We start from the raw sequence: 24,272 nt of genomic DNA on the forward strand, positions 1-24,272 counted from the left end.
CTATGAAAAGGCCTGCCAGCTCACAATTGTAATTTGTGTATACAACTCCGTCTAGATGCTACTTTCTTCAGTAAAGGATACACATTTCCTGCCAAATTCAATGTTGGTCTGCCAGTTGTGACTGCGTCTGTAGAATTTATACCATATTTTTTCAGTGCTACACTTGCCCGGGTGAGCTGTAGAACTTTTGTGAGGTACACTTTACACAGTCAGACATGTCGTACTGTTCTTTGTAAGCTGAAATGACACATATCTTAACAGATGTTAACATAGCTGCTCTCACTGAATCACAGGTTTTGTGGTTCATGTTTGCTGAAGTAACTCCTGCCTATTCTTAACACTTGAACAGAAATATTAAATACTTTCACAGAAAATGCCCCTTACCTGGTTTGCACCATATAAGAACAGCTCACAACAGCATTGTAAACAATGAAACGGCAATAAATTTTCGAAGTAACTTAATGCGAGAAACAGATAGTATTACTACAAATACCTGTCACTGTTGGCTGGAGAGCAATCAAGTAATTCAGTATGAAGAAACCTTCCGATATGAAATATGAGAAGGCTATATTTTTTTATGTTCTACTCTTTTTTTTTTTTTTTTTTTTTCAAGTCTGTTTCAAAGATACAAAAACAAATGTGCGGTCTATCACACAACACGATTCCATAACCTGCACTGCACTACAGATCTGAAGACAGCAGTTCAGTCCTGTGGAAACTAGTACTCTACTGTACATACGTGGGATCGAGACAAAAAAAACTTCATATTGGAAGCTTTCATCACATAGATAAGATTACATTAAACAGAAGTTGAACAGAGGGTGGCTAACAACTTACCAGGGGAAGCTACCACGGTTTAACTATCACCTTAAAGAATAAAGTTACATAATTGATTTTCTGCTTGTTTGCAGTCGCACTGAAATTCGGGAGCTCAGTACTGTAGCATGCCACTGCAGGACTCAAAACAAAATGTGTCCCCTCAATTCGCGGTTCCTGAACAGAAGTAGCAGCCTTTCTAATAGTTACTGGGGAAACGGTCTGGACGACTGGCCTCGTAACGTGAACCGAGACAGCCTTTCGGTGCCGGTATTGTGAAATGATGGAAGTGAGGACACGCAGCTTTACTGCTTGGTTAAATGATGATACCACCCTCTTTTGTACAATATTCCAGACTAAAATAGTCCCCCAGTCACATCTGTGGGTGGGGCTACTCAGGAGGAAGCTGTCATCAGGAAAAACAAGTCAGAGCGTGGGATGTTAGATCGCTTAATCGGGCAAGTAGGTGACAAAATTTAGAAAGGGAAATGGGTATGTCGAAGTTGTATATAGCAGGATTAGTGAAGTTCAGTGGCGGAGACTTCTGGTCAGGTTAACACAGGGTCATAAAGACAAAACCAAATAGAGTATTCAGGAATATTTATGAATATGAAAATAGGACTGTGGGTAAGCTACCATAAACGGCGCAGTGAAAACATTTTTGTAGCCAAGATACACAAAAAGCCAACAACCACAACAGTAGTACACGTTTATGAGACAACTGACTCTGCAGATGATGAAGAGATGGACAGAATGTATGACGGGATAAAAGAATTTATTGAGACAGTTAAGAGAGAGGAGAATTTAAATATAGAGGAGACTGGGGTTTGGTAGTAGGAAAAGGAAGAGGAGGAAAAATGGCACACGAATACAGACTGGGGGAAAAGAGTGAAAGAGGAATCCACCTCACAGAATTTTGCGCAAAGTGTAATTAAATCGTCACTAACACATAGTGTAAGAATCGTGAAAGAAGGTTGTATATGTGGAAGAGACCTGCAGAGAAACTGTAAAGTTCCAGATTGATTATACAAAGGCTACTAAAAAGTAATGCCTCCTAATTTTTTGTATGAAAACTCAAAGCTTTTTAAATAAAACAAACTTTATTAACATTCTAGACCTGTGTTGTTCACATGTACATACTTATTTCTAAACATAGTCACCCTGACAACGAAACATTGCTCCCACAAGAGACCAGTTTGTTGACAGCATAAGACAAATGGGCTGTTCAGAGAGATGAAATAGTGAGTGCAACAAGGGGGGGGGGGGGGGGGGGGACAGGTAAAAAGACAGGGCCTAATAGAAATCCTTGGTTATCACAGGTTATCAAAGGTGAAAATATAAAAACCCAGTAAATAGAGCAGGCAACAAGGAATACCAGTGTCTAAGAAATAAGACTGACAAAGTGCAAAATGATTAAGCAGCATTAGCTAGAGGATAAATGTAAGTCTACAGAAGCACGTATAACTAGGGGAAAGGCAGATACTGCTCACAGAAAATTAGAGACCTTTGGAGAAAAGAGAAGCAGCTTTATGAATACCGTGAGTTTAGTTGGAAAATGAAGTAGGCAAAGAAGGGAAAGCTGAAAGGTAGAAGGAGTATATGGAGTATATAGAGAGTTATACGAGGGAAATAAAATTGATGGCAATGTTATAGGAAGGGAAGAGGATGCAGATGAAGATGAGATGGGAGATATGATACTGCGAGAAGAATTTGACAGAGACTGAAAGACCTAAGTCGAAACAAGACCCCTGGATTAGACAACATTCTGTCAGAATGTCTTAGGAGAGACAGCCACGACAAAATCTTCCATCTAATGTACGAGACAGGCGAAATACCCTCAGACTTCGAGTAGAATATAATAATTCGAATTACAAAGATGGCAGTTGCTGACAGGTGTGAAAATTACCAACTATCAGTTTAACAAGACACGGTTGCAAAATACTAACACACATCCTTTACAGAAGAAGAACGAAAAAAACTGGTAGAAGCAACTTTAGGGAAGATCAGCTGGGTTCCGGAGAAATGTTGGAACACACGAGGCAAATATGACTGCTCTTAGTAGATAGGTTAAGGAAAGGCAAACATACATACATAGCATTTGTAAATTTAGAGGAAGCTTATGACAATGCTGACTGGACTACACCCTTTGAAATTCTGAAAGTAGCAGGGGTAATGAACACAAAGTGAATGGCTATTTACAACTTGTACAGAAACAGAGACCAGTAATAAAGAGTCAAAGGGTGTGAAAGGGAGGGAATGGTTGAGAAGGATGTGAGCTGGGGTTGTAGCCTCTCATCCAATGTTATTCACTCTGTACACTGAGCAAGCAGTGAAGCAAACTAAAGAAAATTTTTGGGTAAGAGCTAAAGTTCAGGGGGAAGAAACAAAACGTTTAAGGTTTGCCAGTGACACTGTAATTTTGTCAGAGACAGGAAAGGACTTGGAAGAGCAGTTGAATAGAATGGACACTGCCTTAAAACGAGGATACAAAATGAACATCAACAAAAACAAAACTAGTCGAATGGAATGTAGTCAATTCAAATCAGACGATGCTGAGGGAAGTAGACACTAAAAGTAGTCATCTTGCTATTTTGACTGTAAAATAACTGATGATTGCTGAAGTAGGGAGGATGTACAATATAAACTGGTGATGGCAAGAGAAGTATCTCTGAAGAAGAGAAATTTGTTAACGTCAACTATAGATTAAGGTGTTAGGAAGTATTCTGAATGCTCCTGTCTGGAGTCCAGACTTGTATAGAAGGGAAAATTGGATGATAAACAATTCAAACAACAAGAGAATAGAAGTTTTTTTAAATGTGGTTCTATGGAAGAATGCTGAAGATTAGATGGGTAGATCATGTAACAGATGAGGTGGTACTGAATAGAAATGGGCAGAAAAGAAAATTTTGGCAAAACTTGAATAAAAGAAGGGATCGGTTGATAGGACACATTCTGAGACATCAAGGGGTCACCAATTTAATGTTGGAGGGAAGTGTGGGGGGCAGGACTTTGAGAGAGAGAGAGACAGAGATGAATATAGTAATCAGGTTCAAAAGGATGTCAGTTGCAGTAGTTTTTCAGCAAAAAAGGGACTTGCACAGGATAGAGTAGTGTTTAGGGGTGCATCAAATGTTCAGCATTCTGTGTGGAAGGGTGTGAGCAGTTGTGGAACCTGGACGATGGCATAAAATATCTTTCAATGTATGTCTTTGGACTGAAGACCACCACCACTACCACCACCACAAGAACAACAACAACACTGCAACAGTTTGTGCTTAGTTGGTAGAAGTGTCAGAAACAATCCACTATCATTGTGGCCAAGCAAGTGGGGCTGATGATGTACGGAGTGGCAGGACGTCTCTCTGGAAACCACGAATGGAGTAAAAGGCCCGGCGCTCAAAGACCTGTGTGTCAAGCGTGAGGCGACAGCAGAAAGGGCAAATATCGGTCACAGGTGAGTTTTCAATACACTGAAAGACAAATTATGCCATCCTCCAGGTTCCAAAACTGCTCACACCCTTCCACACAGAATGCTGAACTGAGGTGGCAGCTGATACGCTACAGCCGTGTCACGACGATCCAATCCAGATGGCTTCTCTGGCCGTCAACCACCGAGGGTGACTGGTGGACGTATCACTGTACCCCGAGATTACCCACTGCCGAAAAAGGTCAAGTCTCGACCTAGGGCGAAGTCTTTCCTGGGACTGTCACAATGCCATGCTAACAGATTATGCTGGTAAAGGAGCAGACTTTCATAGGAGCATTCTAAAAAATCTCCTGACGAGGTTACAGGAGGCCGTCAAGATGAAGCATTGCGGAAAGCTTCCCAAGGTGAACTTTTCATCCAGCGAGAATACCTCAGCTTATTCTGCACAGCACACAGCCACACACGCTTACTCCTTTGCAATCTCCCCCTTTCCCCAAAATCCCCTCCTACATCTACATTTATACTCCGCAAAAAACTGAAGTACATGGCAAGGAGTATGTCCCACTGTAACAGTTATTACGGTTTCTTCCCATTCCATTCACATACAGAGAATGGGATGTCTGACTGTTTAAGTGCCTCTGTGCATGCAGTAATTATTGTACTCGTATCTTCACAATCGCGAAGTGAGCGATACACGTATTCCTAGTGTAATCATTTAAAGCCAGTTCTTGAAATTTTGTTAGTAGACTGTCACAATCTCCCATGGATCGAACAAACCTGTGACCACTCGTGTTGTCCTTCTCTGTATACATTCGGTTTACCCAGTTAGTCCTGTTTGATACGAGTCCCATGCATCTGAGAAATATTCTAGGTTGGGTCACATGAGTGATATGTAAGCAGTCTCCTTTGTAGAGTGATTCCACTTCCCTAGTATGCCACCAATAAACCTGCTTTACCCACAACTGAGTCTATATGATCATTCCATTTCATATACCTACATGAGTTACAATCAGGTATTTGTATGAGTGACTCATCAATATTATCAATTCTATGTTTTTTTCATTTTGTGAAGTGTACAATTTTTCTTTATGAACATTTAAAGCAAGTTGCCAATCTTTGCACTACTCTGAAATTATCGAAAACCGAGTGAATACTTCTGAAGCTTCTTTTAGACAGTACTTCAGTATTGATAACTGCATCATCTACAAAAAGTCTGGGGTTACTATTAACACTATCTGCAAGGTCACTGATATACAACATGAAAAGCAAAAGTCCCAACGTACTTCCCTGTGGCACACTCAAAATTACTTCTAAACCTGTCAATGACTCTACACCCAAGATAACTTGCTCCAAAATGTCGCAACAGTAACCACTTCCAACTTGCCCAACACTTACATCAGTTGCCAAATTTAACCACTGCCACTAGTTTGACCTAACATGGCCCTTATATGGTTTATGACAATGTACAATTTTTGCAATATTATTCTAATTGTAATTTCTTATGATTTTCGTTGGAGAGAAATTTGTTCAAACTCATTTACATGTGACAAATTACTCAGCAGGAAAGAATAACACAGTTTAAATACATTATTTTGTATAATAATAAGCCTTCCTATGGCAAATTTTGTAAAATGGTTTCAACAATTAAAGAGGATAGAGTAGCATGGAGGGCTGCATCAAACCAGTCTCTGGACTGAAGACCACAACTACAACAACAACAATTAAAGTTGAAACATACTAAATATGTAAAGGAGCATTAAACATTTAAGTTTCCTGCAATAGCAGAGGCACTATAGCTAAAGTTTTATCACTTTATAAAAAGCACAATAGGTTTTTCAAGTTTTATTAAAGACAAGCGAAGCAATAAATGTTAATATTTTAAGCACTTGGAAACATTTCCTGACTTGGAAATAGTGTTTAAGGATTTTCTATTGTATATAAGATATAATTAGTAGATAATATATAATTACAAAAGCTATTAAACAAAGGTTAAGTTGAAAACAAATATAAAGCTACAAACTAAAATATGATCTGATGAATTTCCAGCTGGAACTTTTCTCGAACAGAGAAAATGCAATCTTCTACACGCAGTAAACGGGTAGTGAATGAGGCAGCGGTTCGAATCCGTTTACATTTTAATCTATATTTTTATCATCACTGGTCACATTATTTAGTTTATATGAGATTTGAGAGGAAATATGATCAAAAACAAGAAAAGGCCACGTGCATTTTCAAAAAGTTATAGTGAATTTCATGTTTTTGACTATTAACAATTCGTAACAAAATTTTCAAGGACGAGGGACAGGCTTGGAAAACCCAAGTCAAACCTCGATAAATAATGGTGCGAATGATGTTAATCAATATCAGTCATACAGTAAGTCACAATGTCCCAGACTACGAAAGTAATGTACAACTACTGGTCGGATGTGCTCTGGACATCACTATTTGGAAGACGGTACTTGTAATACAGATACAGAAAACATAAATTGAAACTTCATGCAAATACACATGCCCTGTTTTTGTTATATTATCTCTCAAATGTCATATAAATTAAACAGTATGACCAGTGATGAAAAAACTAGATTAATAATTAAGTACGAGCGGGAATCAAACCGTCGTCTCGTACACATTCATCTTATGGAGCTTGAACGCTAATTACTTGATCACCGTGAACACTAGCATCTAGAACCTACGCACAAATGCCTAAGCTACATAACAGACACGGAAACCTTCTCTTGTGATTTTCTCAGAATTGTCAGGGTATTGCACATTACTACTTGCACATTAAGTTGTTTTAATGGCCTACTTAAGAAGTACGAAGTTTGAAGTAAACCTGTGATCCCAATGTCGTGCTTCACCATGTAAGTAAATGGTTTATCTCAAATAGTGTTCACAGAAGTTTGACTCACCCTGTATAATAATTGCTCCTGTTCTTGAGCAAAAATACTGTGTGTTAATCCACTCACATTTGCAATGTGGGACTGTCGACATGTACCCAAAATAAGCTACACTTTTTATCCAAATTTCACTCTCTAAAGTTGGGGTGCACCTTATACCCTCTACTTTGTCGCCTTATGCACAACTGCTGCACAAAAATTGAGCTCAGTTGTAACAACAAGCTTCCGTAGACGAAACTGGCGACGACATATTTTATTACTCAACAATGCAAACTTTTACCAGTATTTTATGGGTGTGGACATTATCTAGGTCCACCAGTATTGTTACACTAGCTTATACTTCAGTTTCAGTTGAATAGTAGTATGAAAGCCTGATTTAGGACATTACAAATAACCACTTAGAGCAAAAAGCATGATCGAGCCCAGGAATTCGGTTTATTTACGATGCAAGCTTCAAACTTATAGCTCTGTGTAACGTCAAAACCACAAACAAAACAGCGACCAGAAGAAAGAACGGACTGGACGAATCTATTGTGCGATGTTCGGTTGCTTCAGAACAAAAATGGAAGAAGGCAGTTTCGACGAGAAAATCGTTCAGGGAGCAGAAATGTGGCAAGTATCCAGAACTAGGAGCTTAGACAAGGGGAAGGCGGGATGCCTATCTCACGAGAGATTCTCGAACTGAAGGTCCTGGAAATCACAAAAGACTTAGATGTGACACAATGAGAATTTTGTGGCAGTATTAGTTGGTGCCTCAGTTTATGCAGAGAAATGGCCTTGCTATCTGTCAAAGTATTACACTAGTACAGAGAATGTGAGAAGACTTCACAGAGAAGCCGGTCAACTTCTAATCATCCACTTACGAAAGTGTCACTCGTATCCTTTTCGTCAGATTGGCAATGCTGAAGAAACCCCAGTATTTTTTGACATGCCGGCCAATATGACAGGGGCAGAAAGAATGTCATTAAGAAAAACTTGGAATGGAAAAAAATAGAATGACACGTTAGCTGTTACAGCCGATGGGAGGAAGCTACCCTCTTAGGTCATTTTGAAGAGAAAAACCATGCCCAAAGAAAACTTTGCTATTGGTTTAGTGATTCACTTCCAATGGGCTGGATGACAGTGCAGCTGATGGTCAACTTGTTGTCTACCGTTTTGAATCACAGACCGGGGCATTGCCTGCTAAGAGAGCCATGCTAGTTCTGGATGCTTTAAAGGGCCATCTAACTGCTGAAGATAAAGGTGCTGCACGAAAGAAGATCCTATCATAATACCTGGAGGAATGACTTCGAAACTACAGGTACTAGATATGGCCATAAACAAACCGTTCAAGGACAACCTATAAAAATGTATGCAGATTGCTTCTGGAAGAAGACCACATCCTTACACCATCTGATAAGATTGAAAAGCCACAAGTCACACTTTTTTTGGAAGTGGATTCTTGCTTCATGGTCCTCAATATCATCAGAGTCCATGATCAAGGGGTTCAAGAAATGCTGCATATCAAATGCACTGAACGGCAGTGACAATGACACACTGTGGAAGAGAAAGAAGAAAATTATAGCAGTGAGAGTGGGGAAGTGAACAGCAATACTGATAGTGATGAAAGTAAATAAGTCAAAATATGTTGACAATGTGTTGTACCAAATGTTAACGGTACGTATGTCTTACTTACATGCAAGTAGATTTTTGGTAATTTTTTTCCTTGTAATCAGTGTGCTACTTATTTTCAAGAAAAGAACACTGTTTTATTTCTTCCTCAAAATTTAGAGGTGTGGCTTATATGTGGTGATGGCTTATTTTCGGGCCAATTCGGTAATTATTTCACTGAAGGCCTAACAGGTTTCGACGAAATCGTGAATACGCTCGAACTCAAGATCGGACCAGCCTGTTACAATGTTTGCACAAAAGGGGACAAAAAGTGTATCAAGCGAAGCACAGCACTGGATGACATAAACTGACAAAGAGGCCACAGGACCACTGTAGCCATGGGGAGGATGGGGGAGGGGAAAGGGGGGGGGGGGGGGGGGGGGAGCTCCTTTTCGATCTGGAAGAATTGCTGTATGATACAGGGATCACTGACTACAGACATGTTCAACTTAACTACACAAAACATAACCCAAGACTTTAAATGAATTTTTCAGATTGACGGGAACACAAAATAGTATATAGAATTTTGATCAGAATTCAATGTCAGCATTCTAAATGGAATTCTCCATCAGCACAGGTAGCCATATTGCAATATTTCTGAAAGTTTACTTTCAGTGAAAGCCTTTGGTTCAATTTTGTTGACTAAGAAAATGACATTAGTTTCAACACGTCACCATTTGTCAGACCTTAACATTTTTCAGTCTATGCTGATAGAAAATATTGAAAATGATTAAACAAGATTATTTTGTTACACATCCAGTGGGAGGGCTTCAGGAATTCCTGCTGATGACCACTGTTCTAGTTGCAAGGGGTCATCCCACATTCAGATGTGGGTACAAAAATAATTTCTCAAGACAAAGACATAGCATCAGATTTAGTTTTTTTTTTTTTTTTTTTTTTGGGGGGGGGGGGGGGGGGGAGCAGAGGTGGAGGGTGCATGAAAATTACCTATTTTTCATGCATTTAAAGAGGTCTACCCCTTTCAATATTCAAATTAAATTGTGCACGTGGAGGGGGGTAGTATCGTACAACAATAACGTTAATGAATCACAAATGGAATCAGTCAATTAATACAAATAACTGGGAGTAGCACTTTGTAGGGAGACGAAGAGGAATGAACATGCAGGTTCAATTGTGGGTAAAGGCGGAGAATACTCAGGAAGTGCAATCACTCCACAACAAGGGAGGTTGCTTACAAATCTCTTGTGTGGCCACCCTAGAATACTGCTCAAGTGTATAGGGCCCACACCAAATATGGCTGAGTGGGGTATTCAACGTATACAGAGAATGATAGCAAGAATGGTCACAGATTTGTCTGGCGCACGGGAGAATGTCACAGAGATGTTGAAGAAACTGAACTGGCAGATGCTTCAAGATAGACATAAACTGTTTACAAAGTTTCAAGAACCAGCTTTAAATCACGAGTCTCAGAATATATTACATCGCCATATGTATCGATCCCCTAGAGATTGTGACTACAAGATTAGATCGATTAGTGTGGGCACAGAAATGTTTAAACAGTCATTCTTCCCATGGTTCGTATGTGAAAGGAACAGGAAATAGCTGTAATATTTGGTACAGTGGGAAGTACCTGTTCTGTGCACTTCGCAGTGGTTTGCAGAGTATGGATGTAGATGTGGAGGGCAGAGGGAGGGGAGAGTAGATGTGGACCTTTCACAGGCACCTGGCTACCACTCGACACTTCTATTTTTGTTATTCCATTCTGGATCGTCCAGTGTTTGAGAAAAAAGGAAGGACATTTCTGGGGCAGAGTACTGACCAAAAAAGAAAAAAAATTAACTGCACAAGATTTTACACTGGACTTGCAATCAAATGATATATATGAAAAGTTTAAATAGATCTCCACCACGACAAAGAAAAAAGGGCTCACATGCAATGCACAAGTTAAAGGTGCAAAACCAGGTCTGCAAATAAGATATCATTAACAGGAAGTCACAAGTCTCAAGATAAAAAGAAGTAAATTGGGATCCAAGGAAGTGAGGAACAGTGAAGAACATATAGGAAACACTAGAAATGTATCAAGTGAAAATTGTGAGTCTTCTATTTGACAAGACAGCAAGAACAACAGAATGGGAAGAGTATTCTTACAACAAGATTGAGCAACAGTTTCAGAAATGAAGAAATATTGGTGAAAGAGAATATAACTTAAAAAGGAAAAGCAATAGAGTAATTTCTTGCCACAGGTGGTTGAAACGATCAAATAAATAAAACGCATAGTGCACAAATGAAACATGAATATGCACTGGAAATGTGTATGCTCAGCTTCCTTTTCTCAAAGTCAGATGGGATTAAGGCTACATCATTTTAGTTTCACGAGTAGAAGTTTATGGCCCACATATTCAAGTACTGGGAAAGAACAATAGGATCATTTCTTTTTGTTCAGCCACGTCATACACGGACTCTTAGGAATCAGGCTAATGTCCAACCAAACAAACACGATTATTTATATTTCTCTTGCCTGTACCCATCTAGCAGGACTTCCACAATTCCCAAAACCAAACACTGAACTTATGCCCTCGGGTTGTCAACTGTCCCATATTTCATGGGATTTCCTGTATTTGAGAGTTAAATAAATTAACCCATACGGGAGTTGCGTGGGGTGCTAAAATCCTTATTTATTATTTTTTCCGGTAATTTATCTAATTCTCAAATCTCAATACGTGTCACTGATCAATACAATGAAATAAAAATTCGTCTTGACACACTTGTCGGACTTAAGTGTAGTACATCACATTACTTATTTCTTACCAGACAACATATTTAAGTTTGAATTTGCCTTACTTAAACTATAGCCTATGTCAATTGTCGAGGTCATTTTATATTAATACAGTCTAACTATTACTAAACAATACTTTGCAGTTTTAAAGTTGCAGCAATAATGAATGATACTTTATTTAAATGGGCCAATGATAACTGCAGCTCCAAACCAATGGCAATTACGTGTATACATCAGATGTCAAGTGTCAATATTAGTGCTCCTTCTCCTTCTTCTCTCTCTCTCTCTCTCTCTCTCTCTCTCTCTCTCTCTCTCACACACACACACACACACACTTTTTTTTTTTTAGTAAACCCGGTAACATCAAAGTAAGAGCATCCAATTCACCTCAATGACTGTGTGTATCTATCAACAAAAATAATCAATTTGTTAAATATAATTGGATAGATAAAAACACTCATCAAGCAGTGGCAGGAGGAAACACACACAAAAGTTATGTAAATGTGCAGGCCTGTGGCTGCTCCTCCTCCTCTTCCCGGCAGACTGGTTGAAGGTGAAGGTGAAGGAAGAGGGATGGAGGGCAAGAATTGGCAAAGTTACGGAAAAGTTGTCTAGGACCCAGGGTCAGGGGCTTTCCTAGAAGCAACAAGCCTTCAGCACCTGGTTTGGTTTAAATGGATTTATGACATATTTGCTGTACTGAGTCATGGTGAGGCTGGCCTATTAAAATTTTTGGAATCTCTAAATACATTCTTCCAATTACATTTCACACGGTCCTATTCCGAATCCCGTGCCACTTTCCTTTACGTTCACCATATCCACACCGAGGGCCGCTACACACTTCTGTTCACATTAAACCCACCGACAAATGACACTACTTACATTTTGACAGTTGCCATTCTTTCTGTCACACATTCCCTCTCATACAGCCACAGAATTTGAAATGCAAATCAGATGCAGACTCTTTACAGCAATACACCACCATTCTCACCTGAGCCTTCACTGGACATAATTACCCCACCAGCCTAGTTCAGAAGTAGATTTCCTGGCGCATCACGTCTAATGCCGGTACTGCTAATCCCTTCAAAAAACAACTATTGCCACTCACTACTAATCTGGTTTCAAATGTATTAATCAGCCACTTTGACAAGGCTGTGACTTCCTAAGATCATATCCTAAAATGAGGTTCATTCTGTCCAACATTTTTCCCACTGTCCTTTAAATAGCTTTTCATCACCCCCCACCCTCCCCCTGCCCCCACCCCAGTCAGACAGACACTGTGCTCCTTTTACGCTACGGCCCAACTGCTGTGACAATTGCCACCACCTATACCAGCCCTGTAACTGGCAAACGTATGCCATCAAAGTGAGAGCAACCTGTGAAATGACACATCACGTACCTGCTGTTACTTAAACACTGTTCGGCTATCTATACCGGTATGACTATCATCAAGTTATCAGTTATGACGAATAGGAATACACAGTGAGCGCATACTTGCAACATGCAAAGCATGCTCTACAATGTGACAGTTACAACCGCGGTGCCTTTTTCACCACAAGTGCTGCTCTCCGAATTATTCCCGCATACACCAGTTTCTCAGAATTTCGCAGGTGGGAACTGGTGTTACATTGCATCCTCGGTCTTACCGCCCTCCTGGTCTTAATTTTTTGGTCTCAGCATTTCTTCTCACAAGGGAACCTCCCCATCGCACCCCCCTCGGATTTAGTTATAAGTTGGCGCAGTGGATAGGCCTTGAAAAATGTGTGGAACTGTGAAAAAAAATAAGCAAAATATATAAACTGAGTAGTCCATGCGCAAGATAGGCAACATCAAGAATAGCAGAAACTCAGGAGCGCCGTGGTCCCGTGGTTAGCGTGAGCAGCTGCGGAACGAGGGGTCCTCGGTTCGAGTCTTCCCTCGAGAGAAAATTTTAATATTTTATTTTCAGACAATTATTATCTGTCAGTCCATGCGTCTGATGCGAGGTAACTGCGCCGTATGTATGGTGACGCTACACCTAAACAAACGTCGAAACACACGACGTCAGTCGACTACAGCACACGGAAGAGAGAGTATTCCTGCTAACGAAGCTCCCTGGCTGGCAGTTGACTGTTCGCTACTTTGGACGAGAGTGTATTAAATACGTGAGATGTATCCCGTGGCCAATATGAATCCAGCAAATATAGCTCGCGACTTCAATAAACACAGACACTAAACTAATTACAGAGAACAGAGACGTCAATGAACGAACGGACAGATCATAACTCTGCGAAAATAAAGGAAGAAAACTTTTCACTCGAGGGAAGACTTGAACCGAGGACCTCTCGTATTGCAGATGCTCACGCTAACCACGGGCCACGGCACTCCTGAGTTCATACTATCCTCGGTGTTGCCTATCATGCGCATGGACTACTCAGTTTGTATATTTTGCTTATTTTTTCATAGTTCCATACAACTTCTTCCTGTTTTCTCGATTGATCTGTGTTCAGTTTTTCAAGGCCTATCCACTGTGCCAACTTATAACTAAATCTGAGGGGGGTGCGATGGGGAGGTTCCCTTGTCAGTAACTACTCCTTTCATCACTCAGTTTTTTATACCTTTCATATTCTGACTTGCCTATTTTTCCCTGCACCGCGCCTCTACCATGCATAATGCACTTAGCTTCCTGTTCTTATTAACACTTGTATGATGTTTTGTCAGTAATATCTGTCTTGCTTATTATCTTATCTACCACCTTTCACCTCCCATGTTTTCAAATATCGCTTGGTGCAGTCCCTGACAATTAGTTTTTCTTTCTCATCGCGTCTGATACGTCTTTCCCGACCCGGAACTGTGGGCGACAGTTCCATAACTCTCCCCACTTTCTAAGCCTTGCAAGTTCTCTTCCTTCATCCCTCTTTCTTCCCCTTCTATTCTTCTGCCAGAAGGAGGAGCGACTGGCTTCAAAAGCTTGCTCATTTCCTTAACTTCCATTAGTTTTCTTCTGCCACTACCTGGTGAGTATCTAAAGAGATGAGAAAAGAAACGTTGATGGCTAGCACTTGTCAATAACAATTCATTTGAGTTCAAATGCATAAGTTCTAAGTTATAGTTTCAATCGTCACGACTGTTTTTTTTACACTGTTAATAGTGACGAGAAACTGCTGACCTACTCAAATGAAATAGGAAAATATCAATATAATGGAAGGAAACATTCCACGTGGGAAAAATTATATATAAAAACAAAGATGAGGTGACTTACCGAACAAAAGCGCTGGCAGGTCGATAGACACACAAACAAACACAAACATACACACAAAATTCAAGCTTTCGCAACAAACTGTTGCCTCATCAGGAAAGAGGGAAGGAGAGGGGAAGACGAAAGGAAGTGGGTTTTAAAGGAGAGGGTAAGGAGTCATTCCAATCCCGGGAGCGGAAAGACTTACCTTAGGGGGAAAAAAGGACAGGTATACACTCGCACACACGCACATATCCATCCACACATACAGACACAAGCAGACATATTTAAAGACAAAGAGTTTGGGCAGAGATGTCAGTCGAGGCAGAAGTGTAGAGGCAAAGAAGTTGTTGAAAGACAGGTGAGGTATGAGTGGCGGCAACTTGAAATTAGCGGAGATTGAGGCCTGGCGGATGACGTGAAGAGAGGATATACTGAAGGGCAAGTTCCCATCTCCGGAGTTCGGATAGGTTGGTGTTGGTGGGAAGTATCCAGATAACCCGGACGGTGTAACACTGTGCCAAGATGTGCTGGCCGTGCACCAAGGCATGTTTAGCCACAGGGTGATCCTCATTACCAACAAACACTGTCTGCTTGTGTCCATTCATGCGAATGGACAGTTTGTTGCTGGTCATTCCCACATAGAATGCGTCACAGTGTAGGCAGGTCAGTTGGTAAATCACGTGGGTGCTTTCACATGTGGCTCTGCCTTTGATCGTGTACACCTTCCGGGTTACAGGACTGGAGTAGGTGGCGGTGGGAGGGTGCATGGGACAGGTTTTGCATCGGGGGCGGTTACAAGGATAGGAGCCAGAGGGTAGGGAAGGTGGTTTGGGGATTTCATAGGGATGAACTAACAGGTTACGAAGGTTAGGTGGACGGCGGAAAGACACTCTTGGCGGAGTGGGGAGGATTTCATGAAGGATGGATCTCATTTCAGGGCAGGATTTGAGGAAGTCGTATCCCTGCTGGAGAGCCACATTCAGAGTCTGGTCCAGTCCCGGAAAGTATCCTGTCACAAGTGGGGCACTTTTGTGGTTCTTCTGTGGGGGATTCTGGGTTTGAGGGGACGAGGAAGTGGCTCTGGTTATTTGCTTCCGTACCAGGTCGGGAGGGTAGTTGCGGGATGCGAAAGCTGTTTTCAGGTTGTTGGTGTAATGATTCAGGGATTCCGGACTGGAGCAGATTCGTTTGCCACGAAGACCTAGGCTGTAGGGAAGGGACCGTTTGATGTGGAATGGGTGGCAGCTGTCATAATGGAGGTACTGTTGCTTGTTGGTGGGTTTGATGTGGACGGACATGTGAAGTTGGCCATTGGACAGGTGGAGGTCAACGTCAAGGAAAGTGGCATGGGATTTGGAGTAGGACCAGGTGAAACTGATGGAACCAAAGGAGTGGAGGTTGGCGAGGAAATTCTGGAGTTCTTCTTCACTGTGAGTCCAGATCATGAAGATGTCATCAATAAATCTGTACCAAACTTTGGGTTGGCAGACTTGGGTAACCAAGAAGGCTTCCTCTAAGCGACCCATGAATAGGTTGGCGTACGAGGGGGCCATCCTGGTACCCATGGCTGTTCCCTTTAATTGTTGGTATGTCTGGCCTTCAAAAGTGAAGAAGTTGTGGGTCAGGATGAAGCTGGCTAAGGTGATGATTTTTATTACAAGTTAACCTCACGATGGGCTAATATGTGTACATTTTGAATAGATTGCGAGTATTTAAACAAATTTATTAATACAGTATTTTACACTACACTGACTTACTTATGTTTTCTGGTAACTACATTCCCTTAATACAACGAAAGCTGTCAGATGTGAATAGCTGGCGTTATCACTGGGGTCTTATGGAAGTTTGCAACCCTACTATGCCCACTAAACAAAAACTCCAAGAACAATGTTAATACTTACATTACTGCATTCTGGTTGTAATGCAAGTGCCAGTTCTTTGTCTTCAATGTCACAAAATTTGCAAAAACCCAGTAAATCTTCAGTAACCTGTTCAAAACAAAAAAGAAGCCTTGTTTTAGTTCCAATGACAACTCAAAAATGTATATTTATGTCTCACAACGCAAAAAAGTATATGTTACAGATTCTGTAAGTTGAATACAAACTGCATAGGGTAGGTCAGCAAAACTGCTGATGATAGTATTAATTATAAGATTAGACATTAAACAAAAGCTCAACTTCAGATAAAATACAGAAAGTTATTAAACAATTGAACAATGGAAAATCCAGGATGGGATAATGACAGTATGATGAAAAAGGCAGATTACTACTCGCCACATGGCGAAGATGTTCACAAGTCTCTGGCTGCTGAGACTGTGATCTCGTGTGTGTGTGTGTAGTGATCTATCTTTTCCATAATATTAAACAATTGAGATTCATAAAACACACGATGAAATGAAAGAATATATTCAATTCGTTAAGGGAGATATAATTTCATAGCAAGATAAGGGGTGGAAGGAAAACTTGTAGAATAACACAGACTGCGGGAAAGGAATGCAAGCGGAAACCGCCTGTTAGAAACTTGGACACAGCATACCTTATTCATTGCTCATAACTGTTCCAGGTTTATTTGTGGGACAGACCTGGAGACACTAGAAGGCTATGACATACATTGGGAATCAGATTTTAAACTTGCAAGAAATTAAAGGGGGAGACATGGAATGACCTAGTTGGGTCATGAAATGCAGATGAAAAATTGCAGAGAAGTAGGAAACTAAGGTGATGGGAACATATTAAATTGAAAGAATCAAACACTGTTGACGGTTTCAAAGAGAGCATGAGGCAATCACTGAATGAAAAGGGTGAGGAGGAGGAGGCGGTGGGGGGGAGGGGGGGTAGAGTATAGTAGGCATAGTCCATATCAATTCAGGCAGGCTAGGAAAAATCTTACCTTCATAATCTCAGATGTTATTGAATTTGGCATATGTTAAAACGAAGGACTAAGTAAGGAACATGTTTGTTTGGTTCCCCCCCCCCCCTCTCCAAAAAAATTTCTGCTGCGAGGTACAGCCCTCCAAAGGTAACAATGTACATACCATTTTGAAGGCATGAATTTTGGAAAAAATTTGAAAATGCTGTATCTCTGGAACCGTTCTAGATATTTTGTTGGGATTTTTCTCTATTTGAATGATAATTGTTTTATGATTAGAAATAAATCCTCCATTTGGACTTATCTGTCAAAGTTCTTTTACTCTAACATTCTGAACTTTTTTTATAAGGTGTGGAATTATTATTTTTTTTTTTTTTTTCAAAAATCTATCCATAAAATTTTTATTTTTTCCTGTTGATTAGTACCATAATAGATCTACATTCCCTGAAAAGGAGAGCTTCCAGTTTTAGGTTGAATAGGTCTTATAAACCATTTGCCATACATAAAACTGTCTTATTACCACATTATCACATAACAGGCTCATAAAAATCAAAACCTAACATAATTTTAGTTTTTAAATATGAGTAAGAGACTCATTTTTGAAGCATTTTAAATGGTTCCAAAATGTATGTGAAAGGTCCAAAGAATCACAGGTTTGAATTCACACAACTTCTGTGCACTCTGTTTTGTACTGAAATTAGCCAGTCAATGAACTAAAAATGTGTTCCAGTGCTTCAGTATCTGCCTTTCATATAGAGTGATGGCTTCCTGTCCAACCAATAGGAACTGGAGCACTTACAATCTCCAATACATTGTGAACAGGAAGTGAGCACTGGCAGCGTCGTCGCTGTCCTTCAGCCGGAAACCTATATCCAGCAGCTGGTCTGTGTGGTAGCGTAAAGTTCACTACAATTTCATTTAACTCATAACTGGTGTCTATAATCTCTGCAAATCACCAGTCACAGTCATACACACATGCCACAAACATCCTCGTCTCAAGTTGTGAATCTGAATATTATCCTGCTGTTTCTGAGGTGTTGGCCGAAAGAATGAAATTTCTTCTTTCTTGCTCTTTAAAGTGCATGCAATATGAGTTCGCCCATCACTTTGAGTCCACAAATGTGTCTTCTGAATTCCTTTCACAGGAGTAGTTTCTTTGGACCATTTTTCTTTTTTCTGCTCACGGAATTCTTCGATTTCCTCTTTGGACAAAAGAATGAGGGCTGTGGATATGTAAGATTTCACAACTCTCGTAAAATCCTCAGCAATCTGAATCGCAGCTGTATTTGCTCTGGGAAGATTACGTTTTGTAGCACGGTGCTTCAGCAGGCCTCCTACACCATCACAAGGCCCCTTCCCGTGACCAGTAGCACTGTATACCCAGTCAGTTGGCACAAGCGACTAGCTCAATTCAAACAGCTGGTAACGAGGAGCACCATAAGAAATAATAACGATCTACTGTGCCCCTGTTTGCAGTTGATGAATTTTGTGCATTGCTAGCAAAGTATGTGCTGAATCATGACCTGTGTCATCACTTATAACAGCAACAATTGTGGTCTTGTTTTGAAAATATGTCACTCCTGTAAAAATTGAAACCTGTCATTACTCCAATGATACCCTTTTACTTCTTGTGGGAGAATTAGACCAGTTCTCAGCAAAATCACAGTGAAGCACTAAATGTAGTTTTTCAGCCTGTATACACCCTTTCACTCCTGCAATTTCTTCACATGCTGGTGTGTTAAGCCGCGTACACACTGCCACTGGAAACGTGTTTCTGTTGGAAACATTGTTTTCTGCCATGTTTTGCAAATGTTTCCGACTTTGTTTCCGGTCTCTCGTTTCCGTCCACATTTCTCGTGAGTTCACGCCGTCTGCAGTGCTCCTCGTGTTATTGTGTTGGTATTGCCTGCTGCTGCGTTATGTCTGGTGTCGAAGAAACAATAATGATATGTGGAGCTGCATTATTAATATTAGAAGGTTTACACAAACAAAATGAAAGGCGTCCTCGTCGTTGGTGGAGAAAAACATTCTATAGATGAACTGGCGGAAATAACCTGCTACGTGAGCTGAGTATGGAAGACGGCTCTGGCTTCCGCAACTTCACTCAGATCTCACCTACCGATTTTGAATATCTGGCAAATATGATATCACCATTTGTTTAAAAAAAAAAAGGACACGAATTTCAGGAAAGCTATTTCAGTCAATGAAAGGCTTGCAGTTACTCTTCGTTTCCTGGCAACAGGAGATTCATTTCAGAGCCTTGCGTATTTATTTCGCATTTCAAAATGAGCAATATCTAAAATAGTACCTGAAGTATGTGCAGCTCTGGTGGAAGTACTGAAGGATTATGTAAGGGTAAGTAAATGAAAAACATCGTTAAATAAGCACATTTTCGAAGTGTTATTATTTCTCAATTACATTACATAATTCATCAAACACAACTTCTTCAACTGCGTTGTCACTGTCTTCATAGCTTGTAAATGTAACAGGGGAATTATTACTTGATGATGATGGCCCTGCCACATTCATTCATACCCCTTGTCGACTGCTCACTTTCCTAATACGCTACATGTTGTTTCATTAATACATCATTAGGCAAAGCCATTGTTTTTGCTCTTTCTAACTCTGTCAATTTCCGTAAAACTGATGCCACATACTGCCCATACGCACTGCATTCATCGTTCTTGTTCTCTTCTTGTTTTTGCAGCACTTTAGTTAACAATTGAGACGCAATCTTGTAGGGTTGCTGCTTGTCTTTTCTCTCACCCATCCTTCTAATTTTTGGTGGTGGAGGACTGGAAGGTCCAGCCGCAACCTCTTCATCTTCATTTGTGCCCTCTGGCGAATGTACAAAAACCTGAAATCAAATTTCTTTCTTTCAGATACCTGCAACTCAAAACGACTGGAGTGAAACAGCATGTTTATTCTCACAGATTTTTCGTTCCCCCATTGTGTCGGAGCAATTGACGGGAAACATATCGTGCTACAGTGCCCTGTTGGTAGTGGAATTGAATATTATAATTATAAAGGTTCATTCAGCATTGTGCTGCTTACTGTCGTCGATGCCAGCTACAACTTTTTGTACGCAGATATCGTCTGCCAAGGCAGAATATCAGATGGTGGTGTGTTCAAAAACGCGAGCATAAATGAGTTAATTAACAAAAAGAAACTTAACTTGCCACAAGCTGAATGCTTACCAGTTGGCACCAAGGCCCTACCATGTTTTTGTAGCAGACGATGCTTTTCCCTTACAGGAAAACATTATGAAACCCTACCTGGGAAAACATGTTAAAGGTTCGAAAGAGAGAGTTTTTAATTACAGACTTTCAAGGGCCAGAATGGTTGTTGAGAACACTTTCGGCATTACGGCTTCAGTTTTTCGTGTGTTTAGAAAACCTATGTTGCTACAACCGGAAAAGGCAAAAACTGTCACACTTACAGCTGTATGTCTCCACAATTTTTTAAGGCGAAATGCAAGGCAAGGCACCAATACACCCCACATGGAAGCTTCGATTCCTACGATTTACAAACAGGTGAGATGATTCCAGGCACATGGAGACGAGATGACACTGCATCAGTTTTCATTTCAGCACAGAATATACCAATGAAAGCTGCTTCCACGAATAAACAAATTCGAGACGAATTTGCTAATTATTTTTTAAGCCCACAAGGAAGTGTACCGTGGAAAATAACTATGGGTGAATGTGACTGTGTACTACAAAATACAAATAAAAACAAACAAGCATAATTTTCGTACCTCATTTTCCACAGTACCTGTTGTCTCCTTCAGCTCATGTACATCGTCCAAGAACTGCAGCAGCCGATAGCCGAACCAGTTCGAGCCATATGTAGTGTCTGCACAACTACCAGATGGTCTGCTGGAAATAATTTTTCTTTTCTCGTGTCTGTAAGCAACCACGAGCGATCGTATCTTTTTCTCAACACTTCCCTTGTCCGTGCCAAAAGCTGCTGCAATTTTTGCAAGTCAATCGTGTTTTTTAACGGTGTTTTTATATTCCTTGCTCCGGACGTTGCCTTGACCGCCCCATTATTTTAGAAAAATAAAGCGAAAACGGAAAACAATAGTAAACAGAACACCACTAAACAGTTGATGACACACACACACACACACACACACAGACACACACACACACACACACACACACACACACACGCTAGCGCCGTGCAGTGGTGACAAGTGGTAGCTAGCCTGAAACATTGTTTCCTTTGATCTGTACCGACACTGCTACGGATAGATGTATCTGTGTTTCCAAACATGTTTCCAAATGGTGTCCACATCAAGCTGCCGGAAACATGTTTTGAAAACATGTTTCAGTCTCAGTGTGTATGCGGCTTTACTGCTTTCCCTGACCATTTACCAAGTTCATCAATGAAACAGGCAAATGCAACAGTTTTCTTAATTAGTTTATTTTCCTCCCATGTCACATATGTAATTTCTGCAGAGTTACCTGCTACATCTTCCAGGCCAAGTGCCTGTAAAGACAGTCCCCCCTTTCCACGGCAGTCACCACATTCTTGAAACAAACAGACTACTAATGACTTCCCATGCCCAACAAAGGTATCATGTGCTCCAGTAATTTCTTCAAAGTTATCACACAAAGTTCAAAATTTGCACAGTACACACATAAACAGACACCTCTAGGTGGGTGTGGAACTACCCACTTAGGTCATAGAGCATAAAATTTTGATCTTCCAATATGTGAAGTTCTATAGTTGATATTAGAAATTGCAAAAGTTATATGAGTCATGTACCTCTTCACTTTCACAACCTTCTGACCTTCAATTGTTACAGTTAAAGTGTCTTTTTTGTTGGCATTCTGGCAAGAACATTCCCATTTATCCTCCAGGAAAAATGACTGCACTGTTTGAACTTGAGCTGCATCTACAGGATGATCATATTAGGGATGTGGTCTTCCAAAGACTTCTTTTACAAACCTCATATTTCTTGATTTATCTACCATGTACTTTGATGCTGATGGAACGTGGTTACAAATTGTTTTCTTTGAAAATGTCTCTGGAACAATAGTTAAAAGTTGCACCTTTTCACTGCAGGATGCACAATATTCAACAGCTGAATTGATATTTGTGAAAAATTCCTGGCAAGAGACGCAAGAGTGCTTTGGTTCATTTTCTTCTGAAGATTGAATTTCTACTTTGAAGAGTGTGGCCAGTTTTGCTGTAGTGAATTCATTCATGTTGTTGTTGTGGTCTTCAGTCCTGAGACTGGTTTGATGCAGCTCTCCATGCTACTCTATCCTCTGCAAGCTTCTTCATCTCCCAGTACCTACTGCAACCTACATCCTTCTGTATCTGCTTAGTGTATTCATCTCTCGGTCTCCCTCTACGATTTTTACCCTCCACGCTGCCCTCCAATGCTAAATTTGTGATCCCTTGATGCCTCAGAACATGTCCTACCAACCGATCCCTTCTTCTAATCAAGTTGTGCCACAAACTCCTCTTCTCCCCAATTCTATTCAATACCTCCTCATTAGTTACATGATCTACCCACCTAATCTTCAGCATTCTTCTGTGGCACCACATTTCAAAAACTTCTATTCTCTTCTTGTGCAAACTATTTATCGTCCATGTTTCACTTCCATACATGGCTACAGTCTGTACAAACACTTTCAGAAACGATTTCCTGACACTTAACTGTATACTCGGTGTTAACAAACTTCTCTTCTTCAGAAATGCTTTCCTTGCCATTGCCAGTCTACATTTTTGTACCCTCTCTACTTCGACCACCATCAGTTATTTTGCTCCCTAAATAGCAAAACTCCTTCACTAGTTTAAGTGTCTCACTTCCTAATCTAATTGCCTCAGCATCACCTGATTCAATTCGACTGCATTTCATTATACTAATTCTGCTTTTGATGATGTTAATCTTATATCCTCCTGTCAAGATGTTGTCCATTCCGTTCAACTGCCCTTCCAGGTCCTCTGCTGTCTCTGACGGAATTACAATGTCATCGGCAAACCTCAAAGTTTTTATTTCTTCTCCATGAATTTTAATTCCTACTCCAAATTTTTCTTTTGTTTCCTTTACTGTTTGCTCAATGTAGAGATTGAATAACATCGGGGAGAGGCTACAACCCTGTCTTACTCCCTTCCCAACCACTGCTTCCCTTTCATATCCCTCGACTCTTATAACTGCCATCTGGTTTTTGTGCAAATTGTAAATAGCCTTTCGTTCCCTGAATTTTACCCCTGCCACTTTCAGAATTTGAAAGAGAGTATTCCAGTTAACATTGTCAAAAGCATTCTCTAAGTCTACAAATGCTAGAAACATAGGTTTGCCTTTCCTTAATCTTTCTTCTAAGATAAGTCGCAGGGTCAGTATTGCCTCACGTGTTCCAACATTTCTACGGAATACAGATAGTCAGCACACTTCACTCTCCTATGACCACAGTCAGAAGACATTTCAAACCGTCCTTTTACTAATTAACAGAAAAAAATCTAACTTTTCTGGATTGGCATTTCTGTAAATTATTTTTAAAACGTCAAAAGACGATGGTAAAAGAACTTTGACAGATAGGTCCAAATGGAGGATATCATTGTAATCATAAAGCAATTATCTTTCCACTTAAAAAATCTCTAACAAAATTTGTACAACTGTTACAGAGATACAGCATTTTA

General features: G+C 40.4%; 1 protein-coding gene across 1 annotated transcript in view; it reads right to left on the bottom strand.

Moving 5' to 3' along the window:
• LOC126427164 (zinc finger protein 420-like) overlaps window positions 1-24,272 on the bottom strand; it is a 178,009-nt gene that overhangs the window by 57,872 nt on the left and 95,865 nt on the right. Inside the window, exon 8 of the mRNA XM_050089388.1 lies at window positions 16,649-16,735. Within this exon, the coding sequence (XP_049945345.1) occupies window positions 16,649-16,735 (87 nt within the window). The remainder of the gene's footprint in view (window positions 1-16,648; window positions 16,736-24,272) is intronic.

Source organism: Schistocerca serialis, chromosome 11 (assembly GCF_023864345.2).
Source record: "Schistocerca serialis cubense isolate TAMUIC-IGC-003099 chromosome 11, iqSchSeri2.2, whole genome shotgun sequence".
In the NCBI taxonomy this organism is placed as follows: Eukaryota; Metazoa; Arthropoda; class Insecta; order Orthoptera; family Acrididae; genus Schistocerca; species Schistocerca serialis.